A 25,660-nucleotide genomic window follows, 5' to 3' on the forward strand; every position below is an offset into this window, starting at 1 on the left:
AATTGCTATTTACACTTTGTGTCACAACTCTTTGTAAATATACTATTCTTATGTAAGCAGAAAAAGATATTGTATATCTAAATTTCTCAATTTTTCAAATACAACTATTGTTTGTAATATACAGTACTTTGTTAATATTATAAAAGTGTTATTTTATTGTATATAAAAATATAAATGTACACTAAAAATTCCTTAATACCCCCAATACGTCTATGCTTCAACAGATAACTGCAGTACTTTTATAATGTTTTGAAGATTCTATGCGTTTGTACAGTGGTATAAACCCTTTGAATGTTAAAATTGGTTTTGTTTGTATGAGCTCGGCGCATGGGGGCGCAATGTGCTCGTGCTTTGAGCCTCCAACATTTCGGACCATTTTTTTTTTCTCTGCACAGACTTTAACTTTATTGTCTCTAGAATAGTAACTGTTATTATTATTTTATTATTTCTGTTAATATAATACATTGCTTATTGTTGAGATGCTTTTTCGATTTTGTAAAATAAATTATCCATCATTATCTGTTGTCGTTCCTTCTTTAGGCATGTTTAAATACAACTTTTTATTTAAAGTAAAGCTATCTTGTTTAAGGTTAATTTCAGTCCCCAAACTCTTCGCTGGATTTGAATATTTTTACCTTTTGTGCATGCAAGTTTGTTTGTATGGTCACATGTTGTTGCAGTAAATTTGTATTAATATAGGCTAAAGGTATATATATTTTCCGTAAACAACTCTTATACCAGAATATGCGCTGATAATATTCTTTATATGTTTATTTTTGAAAGACACACTCTGAAATTACTGAAATCCTTGAACATTAATTGTTTTCGTGGCTACTGAAGATGTAACAATTTTTGTTATTTGGTTGGTGTGCCCTGAGATTTATATGCCTATTTTATTTTAAAGTGACTGCAAAAGTATATCTTTCAAAAATTAACAGAAACTCACATTTTTAGTCACTGTTTTTAAATTCAACAACTGAGTGTCTTAATAATTTTAAGTTACAGTTCTTATTTTAGCTCATACAAAATGTTCTCAGAAGTTTAGGTTTATAGTCTCTAGCTGTTTAGGGAATTTGTACAACTCTAAAAAAAATATTTATAGTAAAGCTTTCTTATTTAAGGTTAATTTCCGTCCCCAAACTCTTCGCTGGATTTGCATATTTTTACCTTTTGTGCATGCAAGTTCGTTTGTATGGTCACATGTTGCTGCAGTGAATTTTTATTAAAATACATGTATATAAATATTTTCCGTATAAACAACTCTTATAACAGAATATGCGCTGATAATATTCTTTATATGTTTATTTTTGAAAGACATACTGTGATAATTACTGAAATTAATTGTTTTCGTGGCCACTGAAGACGTAACAATTTTTGTTATTTGGTTGGTTTTATTTTAAAGTGACTGCAAAAGTATATCTTTGAAAAATTAACAGAAACTCACATTTTTAGTCACTGTTTTTAAATTCAACAACTGAGTGTCTTAATATTTTAAGTTACAGTTCTTATTTTGCTCATACAAAATGTTCTCAGAAGTTTAGGTTTATAGTCTCTAGCTATTTGGGGAATTTGTACAACTTTAAAAAAAAAAAAGAAAAATGGGGAGGGGGGGATTTCACAACAATTGCAGTTTTAACATTTCGAACATTTTTATTTTTTACAGTTGGTATTGAAATGACGTAACAGGTCCTGCACCGGCACATGTTATTATATAGAAATTGGACATTGCAGTAATATCAACGGCAAACCGTTCACTGTGGCTGAATCCATGTTGACTTTATTGGGTGGCTTAAATTAGAAAGCCAATTTCTCAAATGAACGATGTGGAAAAAATAAAAATAAATGCTCACCTTTGCATGCTTACATAAATTAGAAAACGTGATTAAACACTGAATTCTGAATTTAAAATCTTACAAATAATTTCAAAGTGCGTCTTATGACAGACCTCCCAAAAAATAAAGTCCAACTCGTGGAAAAATGTGAGGTTTTCTTCAGCAAAAAAAATAAAATAAAATAAAAAAATAAAATAAATAAAATAAAAAAAAGGGATGAAGAAGAAACACTCCCGTACAGTTTTGGATATTTACTAAAGTCAATATATGCAACTAAAAATAGTATTCAAATTTTGCTTTATGAACAAATACATACCCAGGTTTTACATCAGTGTGGAATAACCTTCTATTCTATTCTATTCTGTTTTGTTTTCAATATTTACATTCTTTTGCAGCATCAGGAAATAAGTACATACAAATTTAGGAATTGTAGTCTGTACTAGTTTCGACAAAGACCAATGTGCGAGACTATTTTTCGAATATTAAAGAAATTGATTTGTAAATGACAAAACGAAGTCTATTCAACACTACGGAAGTTTATACGTACGAAATTTGAATTTAGTAGTGTTCATGAATAAAGTGCCACAGTTTTGAGAAAAGAAAAAAAAAAGTTAGCAGGCCACGTCACTGATGGGTAAAATATATATTTTTTTTTTTCTGTTTCATAGCAACAGTAAGTAAAATAAAACTATTTGACAAATACCCATCAGAAAGCACAAATCAGATTATTTCATTTTTAATATTCCCTCATTTTTTTTTTTTTTTACCAAATTCATGTCACACAATTTGTGCAGACCAAAACAGGCTAGTAGATTACCTTTTAATCGTAAATTGAATCACTTTACGACATCCAAGTGAAATGCCCACACACTTATTTCACCAGGTGACACTTTATAATAACTTTCATTTTTAACTTAACAAATAGTATTAAGCTTAACAGAAAATGAGTTAATGTACATTCGAATAGCTAAAAAGAAACCAAACTTTGGTTTATATTGTTTCCTTTAGGATTTTCAGAATTGAATGGGCATTAACAAGCTATCTGATAGTGTTCGTTAACAACTGGAGTTATAGAAAGTTTTTATAAAGTGTTACCGAACGAACAGCACAACCTGTTTGTGAACCGTCCATTCGAGATACGTGTACGTGCATTTAGAATGGGATTAATCGAGGGAGTTTGCACTGCCATTCAAGCCCGTCGTCGGGACAGACTCGGAAGTTTGCAACAAGTCAGGTGAGTGGCACGAGGGGCTACCGGGCACACTGTGCTCGCTGTCGGTGTCACTCCCTCGTTTTCCTCCACTCGTCCCAGAGCCCGACCCTGACGAGCCTCCGGCACTGTGCGTTTTGACATGTTTACTGAGGTGGTCGCTCCGCATAAACCTCTTGTTACACACTGGACAAGCGAAGCGCTTCTCGCCGGTGTGCGTGCGCAAATGTCGCTGGAGCTCGTCGGAGCGCGTGAACCTCTTCCCACAGAACAACCAGTTACACACAAACGGCCTCTCTCCGGTGTGCCACCTCAAATGCGCCTTGAGGTGCGACGTTTTGCCGTACACTTTCCCACACCCGGGAATGTGACAGCTGTGTAGCCCTTTTCTCCGGAGGCTCGCGCCAGCTGGACCCAGTCTTTCCGCCTCTTGACAGTTCGGGCAGTCGCACGTCGCTCTGCCCGAGTAGCGTCGCGCTGAGGACCGCGGAGACCCGGCCAACGAGGCCGTCGGACCCCCTGTCAACATGGAACCTCCCGCTCCACCCAGGGGAGAGGGACTGGAGTCCGGGTACGAAGAGAGCACGGGTTTGAATCCGTCGATGAGATGCTGACCGGTGGTCAGGAGATGCGGGGACGCACTGGTACTGAAGGCAGAGTGGCTTAAACTCGAGTAGTCTGAGTTGTATCCCCCCAAAGGAGAGTGTAAAGAAGTCTGCAGCCCACCGGAGTGAAGGGACGTCTGGAGCGCGGTTCCGTTCGGGTTCTGCACGTCAATCCAACCGGCTCCCACGTCCCACCACGCGGATGCGCCCGTGGTGCCCACATCCCCGGTGGGTATGCCAGGGTGCGAGGACTTGAACCACGATTCGTAGGGATGCGCCACGCTCATTCTCGGGTAAATGCTTTGCAAACTGTCCACGGACGTGTGCACCTTGGAAATAAACATGGGCTGGTGGCTGGGCTCTTGGGAGTTGTTGGAAACCGACGCCTGGAAAACGGAGTAGTCGTTTCCGAAATGGCAGTTGGATGAAGTACCAGAAGTTAAGGAAAAAGCACTGGATCCCGTGGAAGTGTTCGTGCCAAAAGAGTCGCTTAAACCACTACCATTCCGAGCGAAAGAGGACAAACTGGATCCCAAACTACAGCTGCTGGCTGTCGCTCGTTTCCACGGGTGGAATCCTTTTCCGAACGAAGAGGAGTTATCCGAAATAGAGGAAGGAGAAGGACTCTGACTCCCGATTTTGTTACACGTCGCAGCCAACATGGCTAAAGGAGTCGACCCCAATCTCGGCTCCTCCTGGAACAAAAGAAAAAGTTAGAAGGTAAGTAAAGATGGTATACATTTTGGAATCTGGGTGCTTTCTAATAACACCTTTAACTCGCTGTCTTTTATCGTACAACCCCAACATAGCTGAAGTATCTGGCAGTAACGAAATCTTAACCATTGACACACCAAAACAAAAGTGAAACACAACATATAAATACCAATAAATGTTATACATACAATGTCTTAGTTGAGAAATGGAAGTCCTGCTTGTTTCTCTCGCTTAAAACATAATCAAGTGACTCTCTCCCCGGCTGACCCAAGAAATGTTAATCCCCACGGCAGGACAATAAAGGAAACTAATTAAACCAGCACGAAACTCCTTAGACTCACCCCTAGAAGTGAAGTTGCCATCACAAAAGTGCCCTCCTCAGAGGATCTTTTTATATTTATGAATCAGAGCACTGCTTTTTTTTTTTTTTTTTTTTTTTTAGAGGTGTGCAATACAATGATGTGGTCCGCCCATTCCAGCACAATTGTAGCTCCTCTCACGGCTTTGAAGTGCCGCTGTGACACGGGCGACCAATCAGGAAGAGCCGTACTTTCACGCGACCACATTCTAACGTGAGGTCATCGATAGAGCACTTCGGACAAGATCTCCACCCCTTCCAACACCCCCCTCATAATACAACTGAAGTTAAATGAGTAGGACTGGAAGTTATAAGGACAACTTTTCTATTATTTTGTAGCTATATAGAGGTTAACGAGGTTGATGGACCCCTGATCTCTTTTTGAATTATTCTTGTTTGTATTCTTTTTCTTTCTACGTAACGTCTGCTACAAGCTGTGATAATGCAAAAATAACAATTGTATATCATATCATTCTTACAAGTCGTTGTCATAGTCTTAAAGATTGTTTGAAATAATTTAGATTCCCATAATTTTTTAAAAACAAATTATGCCGTACAGATCAGCAAGACAAAACGAACAGGTTGCTTTCGAAAATATTTTTTTCTATTCTTTAAATCTTTGACAATTGTTTCGAAAATAATCGTTTAATAAAACCTTCCTTTAGTAAATAAAAGTTTACGATATTCAGCAAGCGTGCATGCGCGTAGATGATTTAAATATATATGAACGAAATCGATATATATATATATATATATATATATATATATATATATATATATATATATAGGCCTATATAAACTCAAATAACTTTATATTATAACATACCATCTCTTTCTTTCACTCTCTCCTAACTAACACACTCACAAACATGCATAAGACAAGGCAGGACTGCGTGGTGTGTTTTCCGATATTTTGTTACTGTTATGTATGAATTACGAATTGGGAGCATGTGAACTTATTAACCCATGTTGGTCAGTGCAAAAACATAATTAATAAATAAATAAACATAATGCATGTAAACGTCTTTACAAGGTGGGATATGTCTGTTGTGTTCTGTTAACTCTACAACAGCAATACAGTGGCGGGCAATTCATATCAGGACGATGAATGCAGAAATGCTCTCAGGATAATGATGTGGCCCTGGCTACTCTATTTACATGCGTCGTGGACTAGAGGCATACATTTCATTTGAATTTCAAATTTAATAAAGCAGGAGGTTTTTAATCATGAGAAGTTTTATTTGTTTGATATTAACATTCTTATTGACCGGCTCCGCTGACCAACTTGGTCATTATAGGACAGCAAAAAGTTAATTAAAACGACCGAAGATTATTCATCAAATCGTCTGCCTCCGCCGTGTCGCCTCTTTTATTGCGGGAAGTGATAGATGGCTGATCAGATTCATTTCTCTGTTTCTTCGATTTGCACAACAGTTCTTTTGTTTCCTTGGCAGTGCTTACCTTCTTTAGTTCAAAGAACAAGAAGCAATTCCATTCAAAATTGAGAGTGAGAAAAATATGCAATAAAAAAATTAAGCAAAGCACATCGGAATAATAGGAAATGGGCTACTGTGCGCCAATTTTAAATTGCGGCTATCTATTCTGAAACAAATTCTGTAAAGTTTGTGAAGTCAGTTTTACAGAATAAATAAAATATAGCCTTATATCAGATAATAAATCGTATAAACTTTGCTTCAAACATCCATCACGTCAAAATAGCATTGAACTTTTCTCTCAGATCATCTTTGGTTCGTCGTTGTAGTGAGATTATGATAACTGAATAAAACGCAAACCCATCAACGAATTATCTCTAAAACACTAAAACATTTTCATAACAAACAGAGAACAGAATCCCTTAAATATGCATGTCTTTACATCAGTAGGCTATGTAAATATAACAGATAAATAAAGAGGTGAAACTTCACAGCAATAGCCTAAATTTCCCTAACTCAACGTGCACGAGCAACCCTTGCCAAAATACAAATGTCATACACACGCAAACAAAATGTCCCATAAAGAGCAGCATTGTTTGATTGCAACAGATGCATGATGCACATACCGTGTCTGTGTCCTCGGCTTATTGATTGACCTCGCGCGCATCTCCTCTCGCACAGCAGAAGGCAGTGGCGCTCACGCACAAGTGAACGCGCAGACCCTGGAAGATAAATGTTACTTTGGGAATTGAGTTTAATTACGAATAACTGAGGAGCCGCTCGGCCACCGGTGGTGTAATCAAAACATGTGTTAATGTCCTCTGACAAGACTGTGTGATCTGCACAGGATGAGGTGGAAGCGACAGCGTGTGATTTTGAAAAAAATACTACAGAAAACACATTTAACAATTTTATTGATTTTAAATAAATTATTAAAACAAAATAGGCTATAGAACATACAGGGCCAACAATGTGCAAATAAAACTGAATTCGTGATTTTGTGCAGCCTATATAATTTATATCAGAGGTTTAATATCGTAAATGATTAAATTAAATAAATTGACGAAAAAATTAAATAAATAATTATAAAAGGAGTCAAAAACAACAACAAAACGGTCGCTCATGTAGCCTAATAGCCTATCCATTTTTTTTTTTTTTTTTTTTTTTTTTAAGATGCCTTACAGGACCGCTGAGGTTCCCTTTGACCTGTGTTGAACAGATGTCCCCATCTCTCCCTTTCTTCTCCCATGCATGGGCTACATTACCGTCATGAAATCAAGCTTAAGAAACCTGTCCCATTCGTGGTCCTAATCATCGCGTTATTCTGGCCCAGTGCGCACGAACAAAATGAGTTTAAAATAGTGTGCTCTCAATAATTTTGCGAAAAGAAAAGAGGGGAAGTCAGCGGCTGTGTCCCGGGGATGGTGGGAGCACTTTTCTCTTTAATCTTATGATTATCCAGGAAAACTGATAATCCAGTGGTCTACATTTCCGAGTGCTGCGAAACATCACGAGACTAATTGCTGGAATTCGAAACTAGTAATAAAGATTTAAGACTACGTTGAAAGCATCGATGTAAATAATAATAATAATAATAATAATAATAATAATAATAATAATAATAATAATAATAATAATAATAATTATTATTATTATTATTATTATTATTATTATTATTATCATAATAAAATAAACGAATGCAATTATAAATAAAGAAATGAATTATTACTTGCTTACTTAGTTACTTAGTATACTTGTTCATTCTGAAAGTCAGAATCTATCGTTAAATAATCCTAAAGTATTTAGAAAGTATAATTTATATATATATATATATATATATATATATATATATATATATATATATATATATATATATATATATATATATTATTCTCTCTCTCTCTCTCTCTCTCTATTGCTTGTTATACAAATAAATTCAAGCATTATGAACTGTTACTATAGTTCAATCTAATGCCTTTGTCAAATATCATATAAATGCGGTTCTCTTTTCAGCAGGAGGTGGGTCAGAGAGAACAGATGTCCCTGTGTGTGCTGGGCTGCCAAGTCAGGCTAGGGCAGTGAAGCCCGAGACACAAGAGCCCAAATGGTGTGACAAAGGAGGAGCAGGAAGCCTGGCTCTGCCTGGATGAACCTCAGAGAGCGCCAGTCCACATCCACATCCCAGCCCCAACCCTCGGCACACGGCCCACAACCCTATTGAACTACTAGAGCAGGGCCGTGGACCATGTGCTGACTTTTTGCTGGATCACACAACCATACACATGATCACAGGAGTGTAAACGCTGACATATGATCACTAGAGGACAAGTGTGCAGAGTTTAAGCAGAAATCTCACACACATGCACAGGTTAGTACCACATTTATAATGTTTTTCTGGGCGCTTGTATATTTGCAACATGCTGATGCCATTGAATACAAGCTGCTTTGGGTAATTAATCGATTAAATCCAACCAGATAAGGTGGTGCTTGTCATATGACTTAACACCAGCGACACTGTGTGTGTCCAATAACTCATTCATCTTGATTTAATCAGTGTTGTGTGGACACTAGATGGAGAAGGACGCATCCAGTGGCTAATCACCAAAGCTAAACACCTGGAAATGTGGCATCATGGGCTATGTGGTCATTATCATTATCATAAGCCCTCTAATTAACCAACAAATCACATGCTAATGTTACACACTATACTTGAGCCAATGTACTAAACTGAATGACAGCTGCAAAATTTCTCAGGTTTTAAATGTGACTTCAGGGTCAGCTCTTGATATGACCCTAGGTACCTGTTTTTATCATAAACTGTCATTTTGGTGTTACAAGGACTTTTTAATGTTTCAAAAGTTAATCCTTTGGATTGAAATGTTCAATGAATGGCTGGAGTGATTTGGACGGAAATTTTCATAAGGAGACAAAGGATCTACATTATAACCCCATGGACAATACAGCTACACAGATGTCAAAAAGGAAAATGCAAAAGAAATAAATACATAATTAAAAGCAAACAGATATATAGATAGATAGTTTAACAAAATGTTGGTATTGCTTAATGCTGTATCTATTGCTTGTGTTCCTTCAGTCATGCATGGAAATGCAGTTAAGTGTGATGCATTCTGAGGAGCAATGCTTTTGTGTCTGGCTATTTGCTGGTCATAGTGAGGTCATCAGGAGTGGGTAAGCAGGCTTTGTAAAGGTCCCTGCACAGGTGTGACAGCAGCCCTCGCTGAAGGAGTGCAGTGAAGCATGAACAATCATCTAAATGTCTGTGGGATGAAATGGCTAGTTAACAATCTTTTGACTGCCCCAACCTCCGAGCTTTTGTCGGGTATCGATCGTCCAGCTGCCACTGGGTTATTGTCAGGCTGGATGGGAGCCCCCTTGGCTGGGATGGATGGGTAGCAGTTTATGTGTGTGTGTTCGGTAGAAGGGTGTTGCTTCTTTCTAAAAGGCTTTCCCCTCCTTTACATTGTAGTTTATTCTAGTTAATTAGGTAAGATTCTTTAGAAGCACGAAGGGGGGGGGAAAGCTGTTTAGGGTAGCTCATGGTTTGCAAAAAAACAGTTGCTGGTCCCCCTTGACTTGCATAGTGTTTTGAGCTGATAATGTGTTAATGTGTGATAATGTCTTTGAATGACATCACATATATGAATAAAGCAGACACGCCAGCCTAAAAAAATGATGTATAATACCATCTAAATGAAAAGATATATTTTAAGTAAAGATAATTTATTCAATAAATTAAAAGGGGGGGGGGGTACAATGGTGTTTCATGTATTCAGAGTTGTTCACAATGTTAAAGAGAAGGATTCTCATGCTAAACATGGCCAAAGTCTAAAAAAAAAAAATAAATTTAGAAGAATGACTGAGAATTACTGTGCCGAAAATCTTACATCCGGGTTGGTACAAGTTTCGGCTGTTTTTTTTTTTTTCGATCGTGGATTTAATGACATATACGAGAGTTGAACTCCTTATAGCATCTCTGTCGGAAAAGCACACCCGCGCACACATCGACCAACCGGGTTTTTGGATGTGAGGGAAAGTTTACTGTGTTCAGCTTCCCAAAGAACCCAGCGTTACATGAACAGTGGATGAAGTTTGTTTTTCCGGGGCAGGAACGGAGTGTATCAAGTGCCTTTGTGTGGTCTGGTCATTTGAGTGACGAAACTTCCTAATCATCCGTAAGAAGGAGGCGGGAACCGGCGCACAATCAAACATCGCCGTCGCTCCAGTTTTATATCCTTCCATCTCCTACGTGGGACTCGAGACAGGTGGTGGGTCGCAGGTGTAGCTCATCTCCAATCACTACACCTGGCCTCACTCCTTCTTCCCACGTCTCTCGGCCCCGCCCCACTCGTCACAATATGTTAATGGAAACAACACGAAACATCAGTATTATAGCTGTGTTTTTCTTTTTATAAATATGATAAAACCAAAGACATTTGGGATATATGAAGGATGCAGTAATACTCTATAGGTACTCAAGATTAACATGAGATTGGGTGAAACTGTGTATGTTATGTACCATTTAAACAAACAAACAAACAAACAAACAAACAAACAAACAAACAAACAAAGTTTTGCAGTTGGTGAGATCAGGCATGTTTAGGCACAGTTATTTGTTTGTTTGTTCATCGATTAATTCATGCATTCATTCAGTGGAAGAAATAAATACTTTATTAACTAAAATGTAAAACATTTTGAATAGCAGAAGTTGGTCTAACACAATAGATCAAATAAATAAGCTGGTCAGATCTGAACTGTTAAATTGTTCAAACTGATCATACCATCAAACCATTAGAATGAATGCAGCGGATCACAAATCCAATCAAATCAAATCATCGCTGTTATTTACTAAACACTTTATTCCCAGACTTTTTGTTTTTGACTGTCCCCTACATTACTCCAGTGGGTGCGTGCAAGTTTGTCAGTATGAGGGGAGGAGAGTCAGCCCTGACTCCTACAGTTTCAGTAATTATCCACAACTGCCCATTCTGTCCATCCAGAGCCATAATGGAGACCAGAGCGTGTGCCTGTCACCACTACAGAAAGAGAGGGAGGAGACAAGGGAGAGACAGGGCGGAGAGGACAAGTATTTGCCTACCTCATTATGTCATTGCGGTGACACAAAAGCAACTTTTCTTTTTCTTTTGTCACTGTGACAAAACATTTAAGTTAGCAAACTCATTCTGAGAGGGGCCCTCCTGCATTATTATTTGATTTTTAAAACATTTTTTTTTAGTTAGTTAGTTTATCTTTGTGAAGTGATTCATGGACCTTTTAGAGTTGTTAGACATCAATTTTCAGGTTCTATTAAGATCAAACTAACTACTATATTTTTATTATTATTATTATTATTACTACTACTATTATTACATAAAGTGCGCATATGACTTATAAATACATATAATTATACATGTAAAATATATACATGGAACTGAGTTTCTTATATTGAAATAAGATTCAGTGTCAGAACTGTGAACGTAGCCTTCATTTGATGCTTATTTAGATTATATATAATAAATACTAATGCAATCATTGACTGATCATCTTAATCATTACATTTAAACTGTATTTATTAGGTTTTAAAGATGTTATAGTTCATGCCCTCCAAAGCACGGTCTACTTTACACACTGCTCACTTGGGAAGGGAGGTGTATTGATTGTTTTTTGTATTCACAGACATTCCTTTGTCCTTCCATAGTCTGACACTTGTTTTTAATCAGTCAGCTGATGGCTCTTGGCTTATAATTTGTGTTCAGTTGACACGAAGAGAATTTAGATGTCACATACAGAAAGGCGCTGGAGCTGTGCTGAGGTCAGCAGACACTTGTAGTGTGGCGGCATGTCATTGCAACAAAAAGATGCTCCTGTTCTCAAAAAACTAAATCATATTAGCTATATTTTACTAAGTAGCTTTAAGTTTTAAAGTTAAAGTTTTATTTTGCTAAGTTTTGTAATCTAATGTCTCAGTCAAAACATCTCCATTTTTGTTTAATTGTAATTTTATTTATTTATTTTTTTCAGACAGCGACCAAAGAGCCTTCAGAAAGATGCCACTGAGACCTTGTGAACATTGCTAATTCGAATCTCATTCCATCAGATGCCACTGTTTTACATTTTAGCTGCTTTTTCTTAAAATGTACATATACACATACAGTATATATTTATTAAGTAAAAGTTCTCTCAAACTTCTTTTTAAAGAAGTTTGATTCTCTTGATTTAAAAATCATTTTTACAATGCAGAAACCTTGCAGAAAGTGTCTTTCTCTTCTTAAATTGTCCGGTCTCGCATTCAAAAATCCATCCCTTTAGGCCTTAAGTAAAAATCATATTGAGGAAAAAGTAAAAGTGAGAGAACTGAGGAATGGAGGGATGAGGGTGGGGCTTGATAAAGGAAGTCAGGACGGTCTTCTCGCTATGCAATTTAATCACTGTATACCCAGGCAAGTATTGACAGTTGTCCTGTGGAAGCTATTAAAGTTGCTGTCCAAGGTTAAATGAAATTGCAGTTTATCAGGGGAGCGTTGAGAAAATAAGGGAATCTGCTGGGGCCGGCTGATTAATGTGGAGCATGATCAACACAAGGGGGTTCATTAAACCATACATCACTAGGGTAATTTAACATGTCATCATGCCTGCTGTCTTTATGTGCACTCTAAAAACGGCTGGGTTATTTTTTAACCCAAAATGCTGGGTTGAGTCTGTTGGGTCATTTTGTTGGGTTATTTTATTTCTTTTTAAACACTTTTGGGTAGTTTCAATTTACCACGTGTTGGGTTAAACCTGCTGGGTTGCGTCGCTGGGTTGTTTCAGGCCAGCGCTGGGTTATTTAACCCGCCTTGAAGATGTTTAAATCGCTCCCCAACTGTCATTTTGGAAGAACAACGGGGCAAAGCCACGGCTTTCAACTGTTTTAAGGTAAGTTTATTTAATGTTTTCATTAATAATTATTTTAAATTGGCAGAATTATAAATTTTTTTGCGGGAACAATAGGCTACTGTTAAACGTATACAGGCCAACATTATTTACGTTAAATGATGAACTGTTTAACGTAACGTAACTTACCTCAAATGGCCAACCTACGTTACGTGACTCGCATAATCGTGAGACGACAGATTAATAGTTTTATTAAGTTTCAGACAGTGACGGATGGTTGAAATATGCGAATACCTGTGAAAATAGAGGAAAAAGTCGTTTCTGACACTGAAAAGCGAATTTAACATTTAAGTGAGTCAAATGAGTTCAAAAAGTGAATACGACTTTCTGCTCTAATGTAAACGCCTGCAGTTGTACATATCGACATGTAAATCATACAAATTACGTACAATATAGTCGGACTGCAGGTCTAAAAGAACCGACGATCCAGTTCAAATAAACCGGTTCAGTAAGTTAATTCTCGAACAAATTTCCCGGAAAAGAATCGACGTCTCAGGGCATTTCAAAGTGCGCGCGCACGCACAGCGATTGACTAAGGACGCGTTAGTGAGGTGTTTTGATGCTTTTGTGGTTTATAAAGTCTTTCTACATACAAATTATAATTCAAAATGTGTTTTTTCCTGTCAGAAAAGCACATGGATACATTTGTGAGAGAATAACTCGTCGAGTGCAGTCTTATTGATGCGTCTAACGGTAAGTTCGTGTTTATTATACATTTTACATAATTGCTTGTCTGTTATAATCAACTAACGTTAACCCTCACGTAACTTAAACGCACATATATTTGTATTTCGTGCTTTAGTTAAAGCTAACTTTGTGTTCAGAATGTACCTAATTTAGCAGCGTAAACATCATATTATTCCAATTTTCCAGCTCGTGTTTTTGACTTGTCCTTATCACTTTGGTACACCTATAAGTGTTTATATATGGACTGTTTTAAAGCTGCAGAGTAACCCAGTACCTGCGTGACTTGTCATAGAAATGTCTGTGTGCGCGCATTCAGTGTGTTCTCCCTTATCTGTGCCAGTGACTGTGTGTGTTTGATATAGCCAGCATATTAACATAAAACTGTGATTTATAATAACTGGAACATCCCATTGATTAGACAGTTTGAAAGCACACCTTTCAGCCAATCACTATATCATATTCTGCTTAGATATAACAATTTTTTTTTGTTGTTGTTGTTTTTTTACTTTATTTTAAAGGTTGGAACAAACATGGAATTCCTTAACCGAGCAGAGTCCACAAAACCCCATCCAATTGTCGTGGTGATTTAAAAATGGCAGCGGATCTCTCAGGCGTTGATCATAATCAATGGACAGGTAAGGATATTCTGGACTATTTTCCAAATAAATTGCAAATTGTATATTTAATTGCATTTTTCCACATGTGGACGCATACATTGTGACATAGTCCAAACGCAATTGAAAAGCATTTGAATTACAGATGCTTTACACAGAAAGCTGTCAATTTGTGTCAAGCGTGGGACTATACTATGGGGCATGTTTTTTATTGGGATATATTCTGTAGTTTTTACCCCAAATCTCTCACTGTTTGCACTCTGATGCACATCAGCAAAACAACATTGCCGTTCTACTCTTATTTACCTATTTGCATCTTACCCTATATTTTATTCATCAGGTGAAAAGCATTTGGTTAATGGTGAATATTGACCAATAGTACCATGTGGCTCTAACTGTTAGCAGGGGATAGTAGTTGCATTTGGGGTAAAAATGACAGAATTATTTATTGTGTGAGGTGCCAAGAATATAGGGAGATCCGGGTTGCACTGCCTGTTCTTTAACACGCATCTCTCGGAGTGGCAGCTGCCTTTAGTAGTGCCTTAACCTCCATTGTTCAAAGCATTTGGCACAATTGTCTTTGAGTGACATCACCTCCCAATACAAACACTCTCCATAGTATGGTCCCACCTCTGACAAAAATTGACAGTTTTCCATGTGAGGCTAAAGTAAATTGCTAAAGTAATTGCGATTCCCTTTGAGTTTTGGCAGGTAACGTGCAACACAGTGAAAAAACAGACATGGTAATTAGTAACACCTCATGTACTTGTTCTTATGTTGCATCTATGCTAACATTAGTCTGTTTCTCTCTTATTCCGAGGTCACCGTAGCCACCAGATCCAGTACACATCCAGATCAGATGGTGGATCAGCACCTAGAAAGGACCTCTACATCCCTGAAAGACAGCGGACAACTAGAGCCCCAGATACAGATCCCCTGTAAAGACCTCATCTCAGAGGACCACCAGGACAAGACCACAGGAAACAGATGATTCTTCTGCACAATCTGACTTTGCTGCAGCCTGGAATTGATCTACTGGTTTCGTCTGGTCAGAGGAGAACTGGCCCCCAACTGAGCCTGGTTTCTCCAAAGGTTTTTTTCTCCATTCTGCACAGATGGAGTTTTGGTTCCTTGGTTTTCCTTAGTTGGGGACAATTAATATCAAGCCATAGCATCGACTTGATCGCACAGAGGGACGATACATCACTGAATCAATGATGAACTGACTTTAACTGAAAACTGAGTGTTGACTGTTGTCCCTTTGCATTATTACACACTACTTTCCTATTTAATACTGTAAAGCTGCTATGATGCAGTATTTGATCAATATGAGAGGCTTATTACTCATAATAAATGGAAAATACAGCTGCAAACGGACTTTGCTTTTCCATTTGAAATTTGGCAGTCCCTGTGCATTCATGAAAACTGAAACAGTAATTTTTGTTCGTTGTTTCTGAAAGTGTTTTTGTTCAAGATTTGCAGTTTGTTTGGATTTTGTCACAATTTGTCACATGTGGAAAACGCAATTGAAAACATAATTTGCAATTCCTTTTGAAAATTGTCCTTCCGTTGACAGGCTCTAAAGCAGAGTACACTGCTCTCAGGTGTACAGTAGATCTTTGAATTTTCATTTTTGGGTGAACTATATATGTTGAACTACCCTAAGCAGTGCACATCTACCTACATAGGAGTCTTTATATACTTGATATAAATTTAAGGACATCTTTAAATTATTTTACATTTAAATTTAAAGAATGTTAATTGTCAATGTCATTTCACTGTGTATTTAAATAGCTAAACATGTCAAAATGTAATAGTTAAACAGCTAGACAGGTCATTTAGAAATACTTTTCTTATTTATTTCAACTGTAATTCTGTGATTTTTATTTTATTTATTTATTTTTCCATGTTGTTTGTCATTGGTACACATTTTTGAATATCAGATGGCATTAAAAATATTTTTTAACATTCTAAATAACCTGTATTCTTCATTATTTATTAATCCATGATTGCTTTGTTAAGCAAAAGTGAAATTATGAGAATAACCCAGCAAGAATAACCCAGAATCATAAAAATGCAAACCCACAGATGGTAAAAATGACTCTAACTTGGGTTTTCTAAATAACCCAGCATGCTGGGTTAAAATGTGTAAACCAGCATGCTGGGTTACTTTAACCCAGCATGTGTTCTGTCCAATATTTACCCAGTGCTGGGTTGCCAATTGGGTTATTTTTAACCCAGCCATTTTTAGAGTGTGTGCGTGGGGGTGTGAGATTGTGTGTGCTTTTTGTCATGGTTATACTGTACATCAAAGAATCAGTGTCGGTTTGGATGTTGGTGGATCTTATATTGTAAGGAAAGATATGCAGCGTTGTATTGTGCTGAAATGAAATAACGGTAATTGTTCAAATGCTCCTCTCCACATATGGTGTTATAAAAACCTACAGAGTAAGTGGAAGGGTAACCTTCACATATATGTTTTTCTAGGCATTTTGCGAACTTTTAGAAATAAACCCTAATAAAACAACAGTGTCAAACAGTGTGCATAGAATACATCATCAGATAATTTTTACATTTCTGAAATGTCATAATTTTCATGACGTTTCCACAGTATCTCATATGAATTTTGTTTAGCAGCATTTTGAGGTGAAAATATTGAAATCTTTTTATTTTTTTTATTTTTATTTTATTTTTTTGTAACAAAAAGGCAGACTTCTTTGCTTTGCAAAAAAAAAAAAAAAAAAAAAAAAATATATATATATATATATATATATATATATATATATATTATTTAATAGATTATCCTAGATAATTTCAAGATTTTAATTTAATAGTTATATATAACTTGATTGAAAATGATACACAACATTATAATGTATTACAAGAAAAAAATATTCTGTGATATTTATCTTGTTTTAATTATTTTTGTTTTCTTAGTTTGTTGTTTTTCATCGCTCCTTCTGCTAATATAAAAAAAAAAACAACAACAACAACAACAACAACAAAAACAATTAGGGCATTAGGTCTGAAATTATATAAATATTTATCTAATTTTTTACATCGCAGAAATAGGCTAATTAATGTTGCTTTTACATCTCTGATTAGAATATTATCTTTTTATGTAATATTTAGTGCTGTATTGCAGAACCTTGACCTCTCTATTGCCATCTGTGGTTAAAAATAGATATTATTTTGAATATTTTATTATGTAGCTGAGAAATATAATTTTATGATTAAGAATGTGGGAACAGGAAAAAACAATAACAGCTACAACATAATAGTATCAAAAACTATATACATGAAGTAGAAAAAATTACAAGACAATTGTAATGTAAAAACAACATTTGTTAGATTTAAGAAAAGTCTACTTTTTTGTCATAAATGTTCCCACAGTAAAGAACACCTATGTATAGAATAATTTAGAAATATTTAATATTGCGAGTGACTTTATCACTGAAAAAAATAACAATAAAATAAATAAATAACAGTGACAAACAAGTTCACTACATCACTACTGCAGGGACATTTCTCTTAACATCCTCATTGTTTCACAGTTTCCCCCAATGTCCTGCCCTCTCTAATCAGGAGGGCCTCATGATCACTTGTGGTTTTGCAGTGGGACTAGCGCGTGGGCATAAATAAGGCTATGCTAATAGAGCTCAGCAAGACATGTCATTTATTATCAAGAGTTTGTTTACAGGAGGATAATTGATGGTGCCCGCGGGACAGTGGAGAGTCGGACATGAATCACAGGCCAGACGAGGCTCTTGATAAGGCGCTGAGAGTCGCTTGTAATTAAGCAGGGCACTAGAGACCAATTGTTTGTGGAATGATTTGGCCGGGGCTAATTGACACTAATTGTTTAATCTGATTTTTTGCCTTCCACTGTGATTCTAAGTCAGGCCCTGTAAAGCAGTGATCCACAACACTGTATTAATGAGGTCTGGGAGGATATTAGTGTGTGTATGGATGTGTGTGTGTGTGTGTGGTCGAGGTTCATGCATATAGAAGGGAATTATTTCTTGGAACGTCTGGCTGTTCTCGAGGGAGAATCAGGAGAAGAATATGGTAAACTTGCATGTAATATTTCATGTTCACAGTGTTTACATTTTAAATGAATGAATCATTATTTGTCTTAGTGTCTTTTACTTTAAACTGCCAGATGATCTCGGTGGGCTACTTTCTTCCCTAATGTGTGGCATGTGGATACATGCTGTAAATGACACTTTCAGCTCTGGTCAGCCTGCACACCTTCAGTCAGGTTATCACACAGTGCTAACAGCGGGGCTGATTTACCAGCGCTCTTCAAACCCCTCGGAGAACAGTTCAACCCCACTCTGTTCCAGCTGACTGACACATAATGGCTTTTAATAGCCATATTACTTAAAATTACTAGGTCAACAGTAGCAAATGTGTTTCATGGCTCATTAGGCAAAAATGTTAGACAAACAGTGCCTCTATATTTAACATTAGCGGAGATGCAGGAGAAATTATGTCATGCTGTCTCACCAGATCTCATACTGGCAAAAGCAATGAGCTCCTGGAGAATGTGCAGGGTTCATTTATTTATTTATTTATTTATTTTTTTCTTATATGTCAGTGATTTTTAAACTGTTATGACTGTATATTAATTTAGATCGTGGTGGGTTTCCCTTTTCATTTCATAAATCATGTAAGAATCTTTGCAGAGTTGGAAAATTAACAATTATAATAAGTCATATTATAATATCAAGGAAAACATATTTAAAACGTTTTTATTTTATTTAATACATGGAATAAATTGACATAATTTTAGTTTGTATATGCTCTACTTATTATTTATTGACCTTTTTTTCAATATAATAATAATAATGATTACAAGCTAAATTACTCATTTTTGGATAAAATAAAAATGAATAAAATGAAAACTTTCCACCTCCACAAACTTTTTTTTATTATTTTAATTTTTTGGGATCATTTGGGTTTTGATGATGCCGTATCTCTACAGTCTTAGTCTGAAATTAAATTATTGTGCCTATATGTATCTATTCCCCGTGTTATCTGGGTATTTAACATAGTTTTCCAAAGCATGTGTAGACAATAATGATGATGTTGTCATAGCTGATCTGTTATAATAAGTGTTGGTTCTTTCAGGTTACTTCAGTAGTTTTGTTTCAAAAGTTTCCAGACAAAGTCATCCTGCTTTATCTGATTAGATTTGGCACATTTATGAAATCACTTAAAGATGGGACGAGCCGAACCAATGAACATTAGATCACATTTAACACTCATCAGCCTTGTAGCTTTTTTAATTAACACAAACCGTGATGAGATATTAATGATGATTAGAATGGGAGATGTAGTGTGTTTTCAAGATCACTTGTGGTGAAGGGTGGACATCCGCTCTTGCTAGAATTACAGCTCGGTAATAGTTGACAGACATACAGAAGCTTGTTTTCTTGATTTTAGTCTCAGAGTTTTGGAGCTTTAAAATCATTGATATACATGAAATTTACATTTACCATAATAAAACTCTTTCCATATCTTCATTTCATATTTGAAAATTAATTTTGACTTTAGCTGTTCATTGTGTAGCTCATTTGAAGGCTGAATTATTTGCATTTCAATTAACGTTTATCTTGTCAGTGTCTTCTCAATGAAGTATTTGTGATTTATCAGGGATGGCTGCCTTTACTTTGTGCTAATAATTGGATGCTATTGAAAGGATGAGTTTCATTGATTTTGTTGATGACTGCGGACATTACTGGAGCAAAGCTTAGATTGTCAGCGGGGTCTGTGTTGAGCCACGATCAATGGCGGTGAATCTTCCCTCTGCTTTTTTATTTACTCCAGCCTGCATTGATTGAAACATGCTATAGTCCAGGAGATATTGTCAGGACACTGAAACCAAGCTCCGAAAGCTCAATTTTGATATTTAACATCTATCAGGTTTATGTAAAGATGACGATGGTATCTGCCCTCTGATCCTTACAATGTCAAATGCTGAATACAGACTAATAGAGACTGGAAAAACCTGGGTTTTGTTACTGGTGCAGAGCATATGAATATAATGTATTTTTATAGCATACACTCTAAAACCTTTATAGTTTGGAGTCAGCAAAATATATTTTTAAATAACTTATGCATTGCATTAATCAATGTGTCTTTTTCAAATAAACCTGTTGTTTTGAACTTTGATCAAACAATCCTGAAAAAAAAAAAAAAAAGATAGCATGGTTTCCACAAAAAATATTAAGCAGCATAACTGTTTTCAACAATGAGTTTAATAAGAAATGTTTAATATGACACTGAAGACAGAAGTAATGGCTGCTTTTTTTTTTTTTTTTTTTTTTTTAATGCAACTTTGGAGAGTATAGGCAACTTTTTTTAATATTAAAATATCTTACAGACCCCAATCTTTTGATTTTTACTAAGTATATTTAAGGGTTTTATGTTGATCTGAAATATCAGCAGGATATTTGATCTAGATTTAGATAATACACATATATCATCAGTTTCAATGCATTTTTTTAAGTATTTTCATGAAATGGCAGTGGGAGGATCTTAGCAAATCTCTCAAAGAGAGTAAGAAAGTGTAGAGTTTCTTGTTTAAACTCTTCAGTCTTGAGTTGAACCAAGACAATTGTTTTCGTCCAATAGATTAATCTCAGTCTAAACGTCAGACAAACTCAACACAACAAAAAATGGGAAACGATGGGAAAAGTGCTGTGCATTCACTGCAGTCATGCAACTCATTCAGGTATTTTCAGTGGAAATACAAAATCTTACTTCTCATTTCTTCCACAAAAAGTGGTCTAACACTGACAAATGAACAATCCCTACAATCTACCTTGTTGTTCTTGCCTTTCCCTATAACTTTACCCATAAACACCGGCTCGCTTGCGCTGTCTGTGAGGTGACGTTTGCATATCCCATTTTCACAGGAGCTTAGAGAAAGGTCACTTGTTGAAACCCATCTGGGACTCACGGGGTTGAATGTAATCAGTATGCACTTGTTATTCCGGGTGCCTGTGCATTCTCTTTTTATCTGCTTGTTGGAGAGAAGTTAATTTCCCTTGTGACCTTTTTGTAATAAAACAGCATTATCTGTTGCACTAGGGAAGAAGCAAATTAGCTTTCTCAGTAGTGTTTGTCACAGAGGTGATCACTTATAAACTTATTTACTTAATTAGAATAAGAGCGCTGTAAAGGCCCTGTCTAGAGTGAGGAGGCGTATCTTGTCTGTCCATAATATCTCATGACCTCTCCAGCCGGAAAGCACAATGACTGGGTATCTCCGCTACGTTCCTCATGATCCTAAGGAGAATTATGATGATACCAATGGCCGGCGCTTAATATCGACCATGTCTAATTCTGATGAGTCGCACTTACTGCGATTCTGGTATCTGAAGTAGGCCGACGAGGGAGGTTGGATGACAACCATTATAACACCCGGCTCAGAATGCGGGCGCCCAGTGCATGTTTGGAATCACCTGAACTGAACAGAATGACAAAAGCTCCATACTACAAGCATTATAAGCGCCAATTGCCCTGTCTAAAGCTCTTAATGTGGCTATTTTGCACAGCGCTGCACGAACATGTGCTATTTGATAGCCTTGAGTTTCTTTAGCCATTCAGTTTGGCTAATCCTTCCCCTTACGCTTAGACTGCAGCCTGATTTGTCGGTTAAACTGGATCTGCCACACTTTGTCCTAAACAGCCTGATGGCAATCTGACAGTGCAGGAAAGCAATCCAAAAATGATGTTTTCTTTTGCAAATTGCAGGTACACGTCGTGTTGGCTTGTCCTGCAAGTCACAGCTTGAGTTTGTTGCATTTGGTTACAGCGGAGCAAGTTTTTTCAAATAACCATGCATCTTCAAGACTAGAAAATAAGTCAAGGGGGTGCCACAGTTCACTTAAGCCAGCTCATATGAGCATCTTTTTATTTGGGGGGTGGGGAGGGGGGCTTTCTCACACACCCTTTTTTGTGATTGAAGAACGGGCACCGAGAGTCCCACAGGTATATGTGTGTGTATCTTTGTGTGTGAACCACTGAAGGTGAATGCAATGCTTTGCTGACCCATGGAATCTACCTCATTATCTGTCCCATTGTGCTATTCTCCTTCCTTGGTCCCTTTCACACCCTGTCACCCAGCCACCTCCACTGCCACCGGCCTGGCCAGCTCATTCATGTCTCTTCAGCCGATTGTGAGGCCCCTCTAACCAGGGCCCTGCAGCGAGCAGGGGGAAAGGGCGGCCCCTGCTTTGTGTTTCCCTTGCCGCTCTTCACACGCACAGCGGGGAACTTCCTTTCTCATGTCACCGAAACCGGCATGGCCTAATCCGCCTGGCCACACCACCCGCCGAGCATGCTGGGAAGGGGCATTTATAAAGCAGTCCCTAATGGTTCGTTAATAAATCGCTTCCATTTTACGCTCGACTCTTCACACCCGCGTAGAGGAGGATAGCACCGGGCCAGAGAATCTGTTGTCAGGCATGTAGACGAACAGGCTCGCTGTCACCCGAGCGCTTTGTTATGAGAATCTTGGGTGGAATCACAGATTCTCGGATGTCAGAAGATGAATGTATGAGTTTTTTTTACCTTAGATAACAACAAGCTGTGATTGTGCGGAGGTGTGAGTTTCGCTCAAGGGTTAATGGTTAGAGCACTGCCCTGCTGACCGTTTGCAGCCCCTCATGGGTCTCTAGAGAATCTAATACCCATCATCCTCTGTCTTTAAAGGGGTGACTTTTGTTAAAGCACTCTGGCTAAGAGGTTAGACAGGAGCTCCATATTGACTTCGACGGTAACCAAGATGCGTACGGTCTGTGATCTGAATGTCCCCCATGTGAGGCGTAGAGGGGGGTGCTTGTGTGAATGGGACCATGGGTGATTGGCTCAGCGGGAGCGGTCAAGGGTGTTAGGGGTGTCGGGAGCCCACAGTGCTAATCTTGTTAAGTGTGACACACAGCCAGGGGGAATGGTGGGGTGGTCCCACTAAGACAAACACACTCACACACACACATACACTAACAAGTGCGTAACGCACAAAGATGAATATGAGGGCAGAAGTGCATGTTAATATATATGTGTGTGTGTGTGTGTGTGACTTAATGGTTACATGACATAACATTTTTAGAATCATTACGTTTTAACTGTTTTTGAAAATTGTATACAATGGTTTCAAAACCATAACCAACCAAAACCAACATGAAAAAAAAAAATGCATTTTAAACAAGATTTTCAAATATTTTTCCTTTTCTTTACCAATGACACTCCTATACAGCATTGCCCCCTATATGGTAGTCAACAATATTGATTATAATGATTTGCAGCCAAGCACAAAAATATTGGCCTTCAAAAAATGAGTTAATTATTCTGATGAGCTTTTGTGCTCATTTAGATCTTGAACTGTTGTTGCAAAACTAATCCTAGCAACTTTTTATTTCATTTTATGAAATTACAGTCAAAATTCATGAGTGCATGTGCATGGCATACGTGGATTAAAGTAGCAATTAGTTCTTTTTTTAGGTTTCACAGTCAAAGTAGTAATTTCAGAGGCCATGGGGTCATGTAGTTTGTCACGAGAAACTGAGATTGGGTCAATTAGAGTGTAGGAGGATGTGTTCAGTTCATCTGACAGCTGCATGTGGTGCTACAAAACTTCACGATTAGTGAACATTTAGAAGAGAGAAAAAACAAAACTGAAAAAGTGAACGGTGTATTATAATCTGCCCACAACATCGCACCAAGAGCCAAGACATAATGGACCTCTTTCATTTTTGCCGAAAACAAATGCAATTATTATACCATCGATTCCTCATATAGACTGAGCACTTAATAATGTGCGATTTTGAGATTGGAAGTGATTTGGATGATGTGTTGCAGTTTTTAATGCATGGAGAAGCAGAACCATTACTGGCACTCCTCACCTCCAGCAATCTGCTCTGAACCCTCTGTAAGTCAATCAATGCTCTCGGTTATCCAGAGAGGCATAAATTGGATGGTTATAACAAACAAAAAGCTATCAGTGGCTTTGAATAGAGAGCAACTACTGAGCAGGGTCAAGCGTCAAAAGCTCTGACTAACCGTGAGCGAGCCACTGTCATCAATAATATGAAAAGAGAGAGAAAAACAGCCAGGGGAGTATGAGTACCTCGGGATAATGGTGGAGCAGGTCTAAATCTATAGGTTATGAAATGCACTCTCTACCTGGATTGCATTTCCTGTGATTCTGTACATAATTCATACACAGAAATAGCTAAAAAATAAAAATAAAATAAAAGCTCTTTCCTGTTGTGGTATGCATGATACTCTGTATTGCATGCATTAATGTGAATGTCTCATCGGGACACTCGGGGGGGTTAAGGTCATGATGGTTTATGAGGCTGGTCCTGGTAGCAAACATAATTTGCAGCATGTTTTGTTTTGTTTTTTCAGGTATAAACACTTCATCTTGTCAGACTGTGGTATAGCATGTTATTATCGCGCTTCCTCTTGCTAAGTGGGATCTATATTCCTGTGGTGGGGATTTCCAGTGTCTTTCCATAACAACTCCAATCAAAGAAAATGAAGGGGTATTTAGTTCTTCTCCAGAAGTGTTCTGCAAACTTGCTTTGTAACGTTAGACGAGGAAGTCAAGGTGAGTAGTGGCAAAAAGTGCTTAGTACACTTCAATTTTTTTTTTTTATTTAAGCTCACAGAGAATTATACAAATTATAAAAAGCATTTCTGCTGTATTCACTTGACACAGTTGGAAAAGTTTTATAAATTGCACTGCTGGAAAAGTTTTGTGCATTAGAAAAATAAATAATGACTATTAAATAATGACTATGATGGTGATGGTGGTGATATAATTAAGAATGTTAACTTCTCAAGATAAGAGATAAGAAAAAATATAGTCTTCAGATTTCAGGTAAGGGAAACCTTTAGCCTATAGATTTAAGATGTCCATGTAATACAATTAGTTATATGAAAAAGGTCAAAATATGATTTTAATATTTAAGCATGCCTGTGTGTAAATTCCATATTAAGGGGCTTCCCTGTCATCAGGGCAATTCAAGCGTGAAGTTGCAAATGCGAAGCATTGTGTTGGACTGCAGTCAGTCCAGCTTCAGCTGTTACTGAAGGCAAATGCACCTTACCAAGCCACAGACAGCACAGAATGATTGAAATCCCAACTGTTAACTGTTAAATTTATTAAAATAATTAAGTTTTTATAATGCATTTTTAATGATTTACCTCTATGCCACAATAATGAAATATATTTATATT

At 37.1% G+C, this 25,660-nt stretch overlaps 1 protein-coding gene and 1 long non-coding RNA gene across 3 annotated transcripts; one reads left to right on the top strand and one right to left on the bottom strand.

Moving 5' to 3' along the window:
• Positions 1-1,624: 1,624 nt before the first annotated feature.
• LOC113060189 (transcription factor Sp8-like) lies at positions 1,625-4,810 on the bottom strand. 2 transcript variants are annotated; one of them, XM_026229085.1, is made up of 2 exons: positions 4,703-4,810; positions 1,625-4,342 (listed from the first exon to the last, which is right to left on the bottom strand). In XM_026229085.1, exons 1-2 carry the CDS (start codon positions 4,721-4,723, stop codon positions 2,996-2,998), a joined length of 1,368 nt encoding a protein of 455 aa, XP_026084870.1. In that variant the 5' UTR covers positions 4,724-4,810; the 3' UTR covers positions 1,625-2,995. The 2 variants fall into 2 exon arrangements, with proteins under 2 accessions (XP_026084870.1, XP_026084871.1); XM_026229086.1 differs by lacking the exon at positions 4,703-4,810 and adding an exon at positions 4,550-4,696.
• Positions 4,235-25,660, top strand: LOC113060190 (uncharacterized). Its single transcript, XR_003278205.1, has 3 exons — positions 4,235-4,367; positions 8,166-8,520; positions 24,827-25,660. It is a non-coding gene; the product is annotated as an uncharacterized LOC113060190 (long non-coding RNA).

The sequence above is a fragment of the Carassius auratus genome, chromosome 41 (genome assembly GCF_003368295.1).
Source record: "Carassius auratus strain Wakin chromosome 41, ASM336829v1, whole genome shotgun sequence".
Taxonomy (NCBI): Eukaryota; Metazoa; Chordata; class Actinopteri; order Cypriniformes; family Cyprinidae; genus Carassius; species Carassius auratus.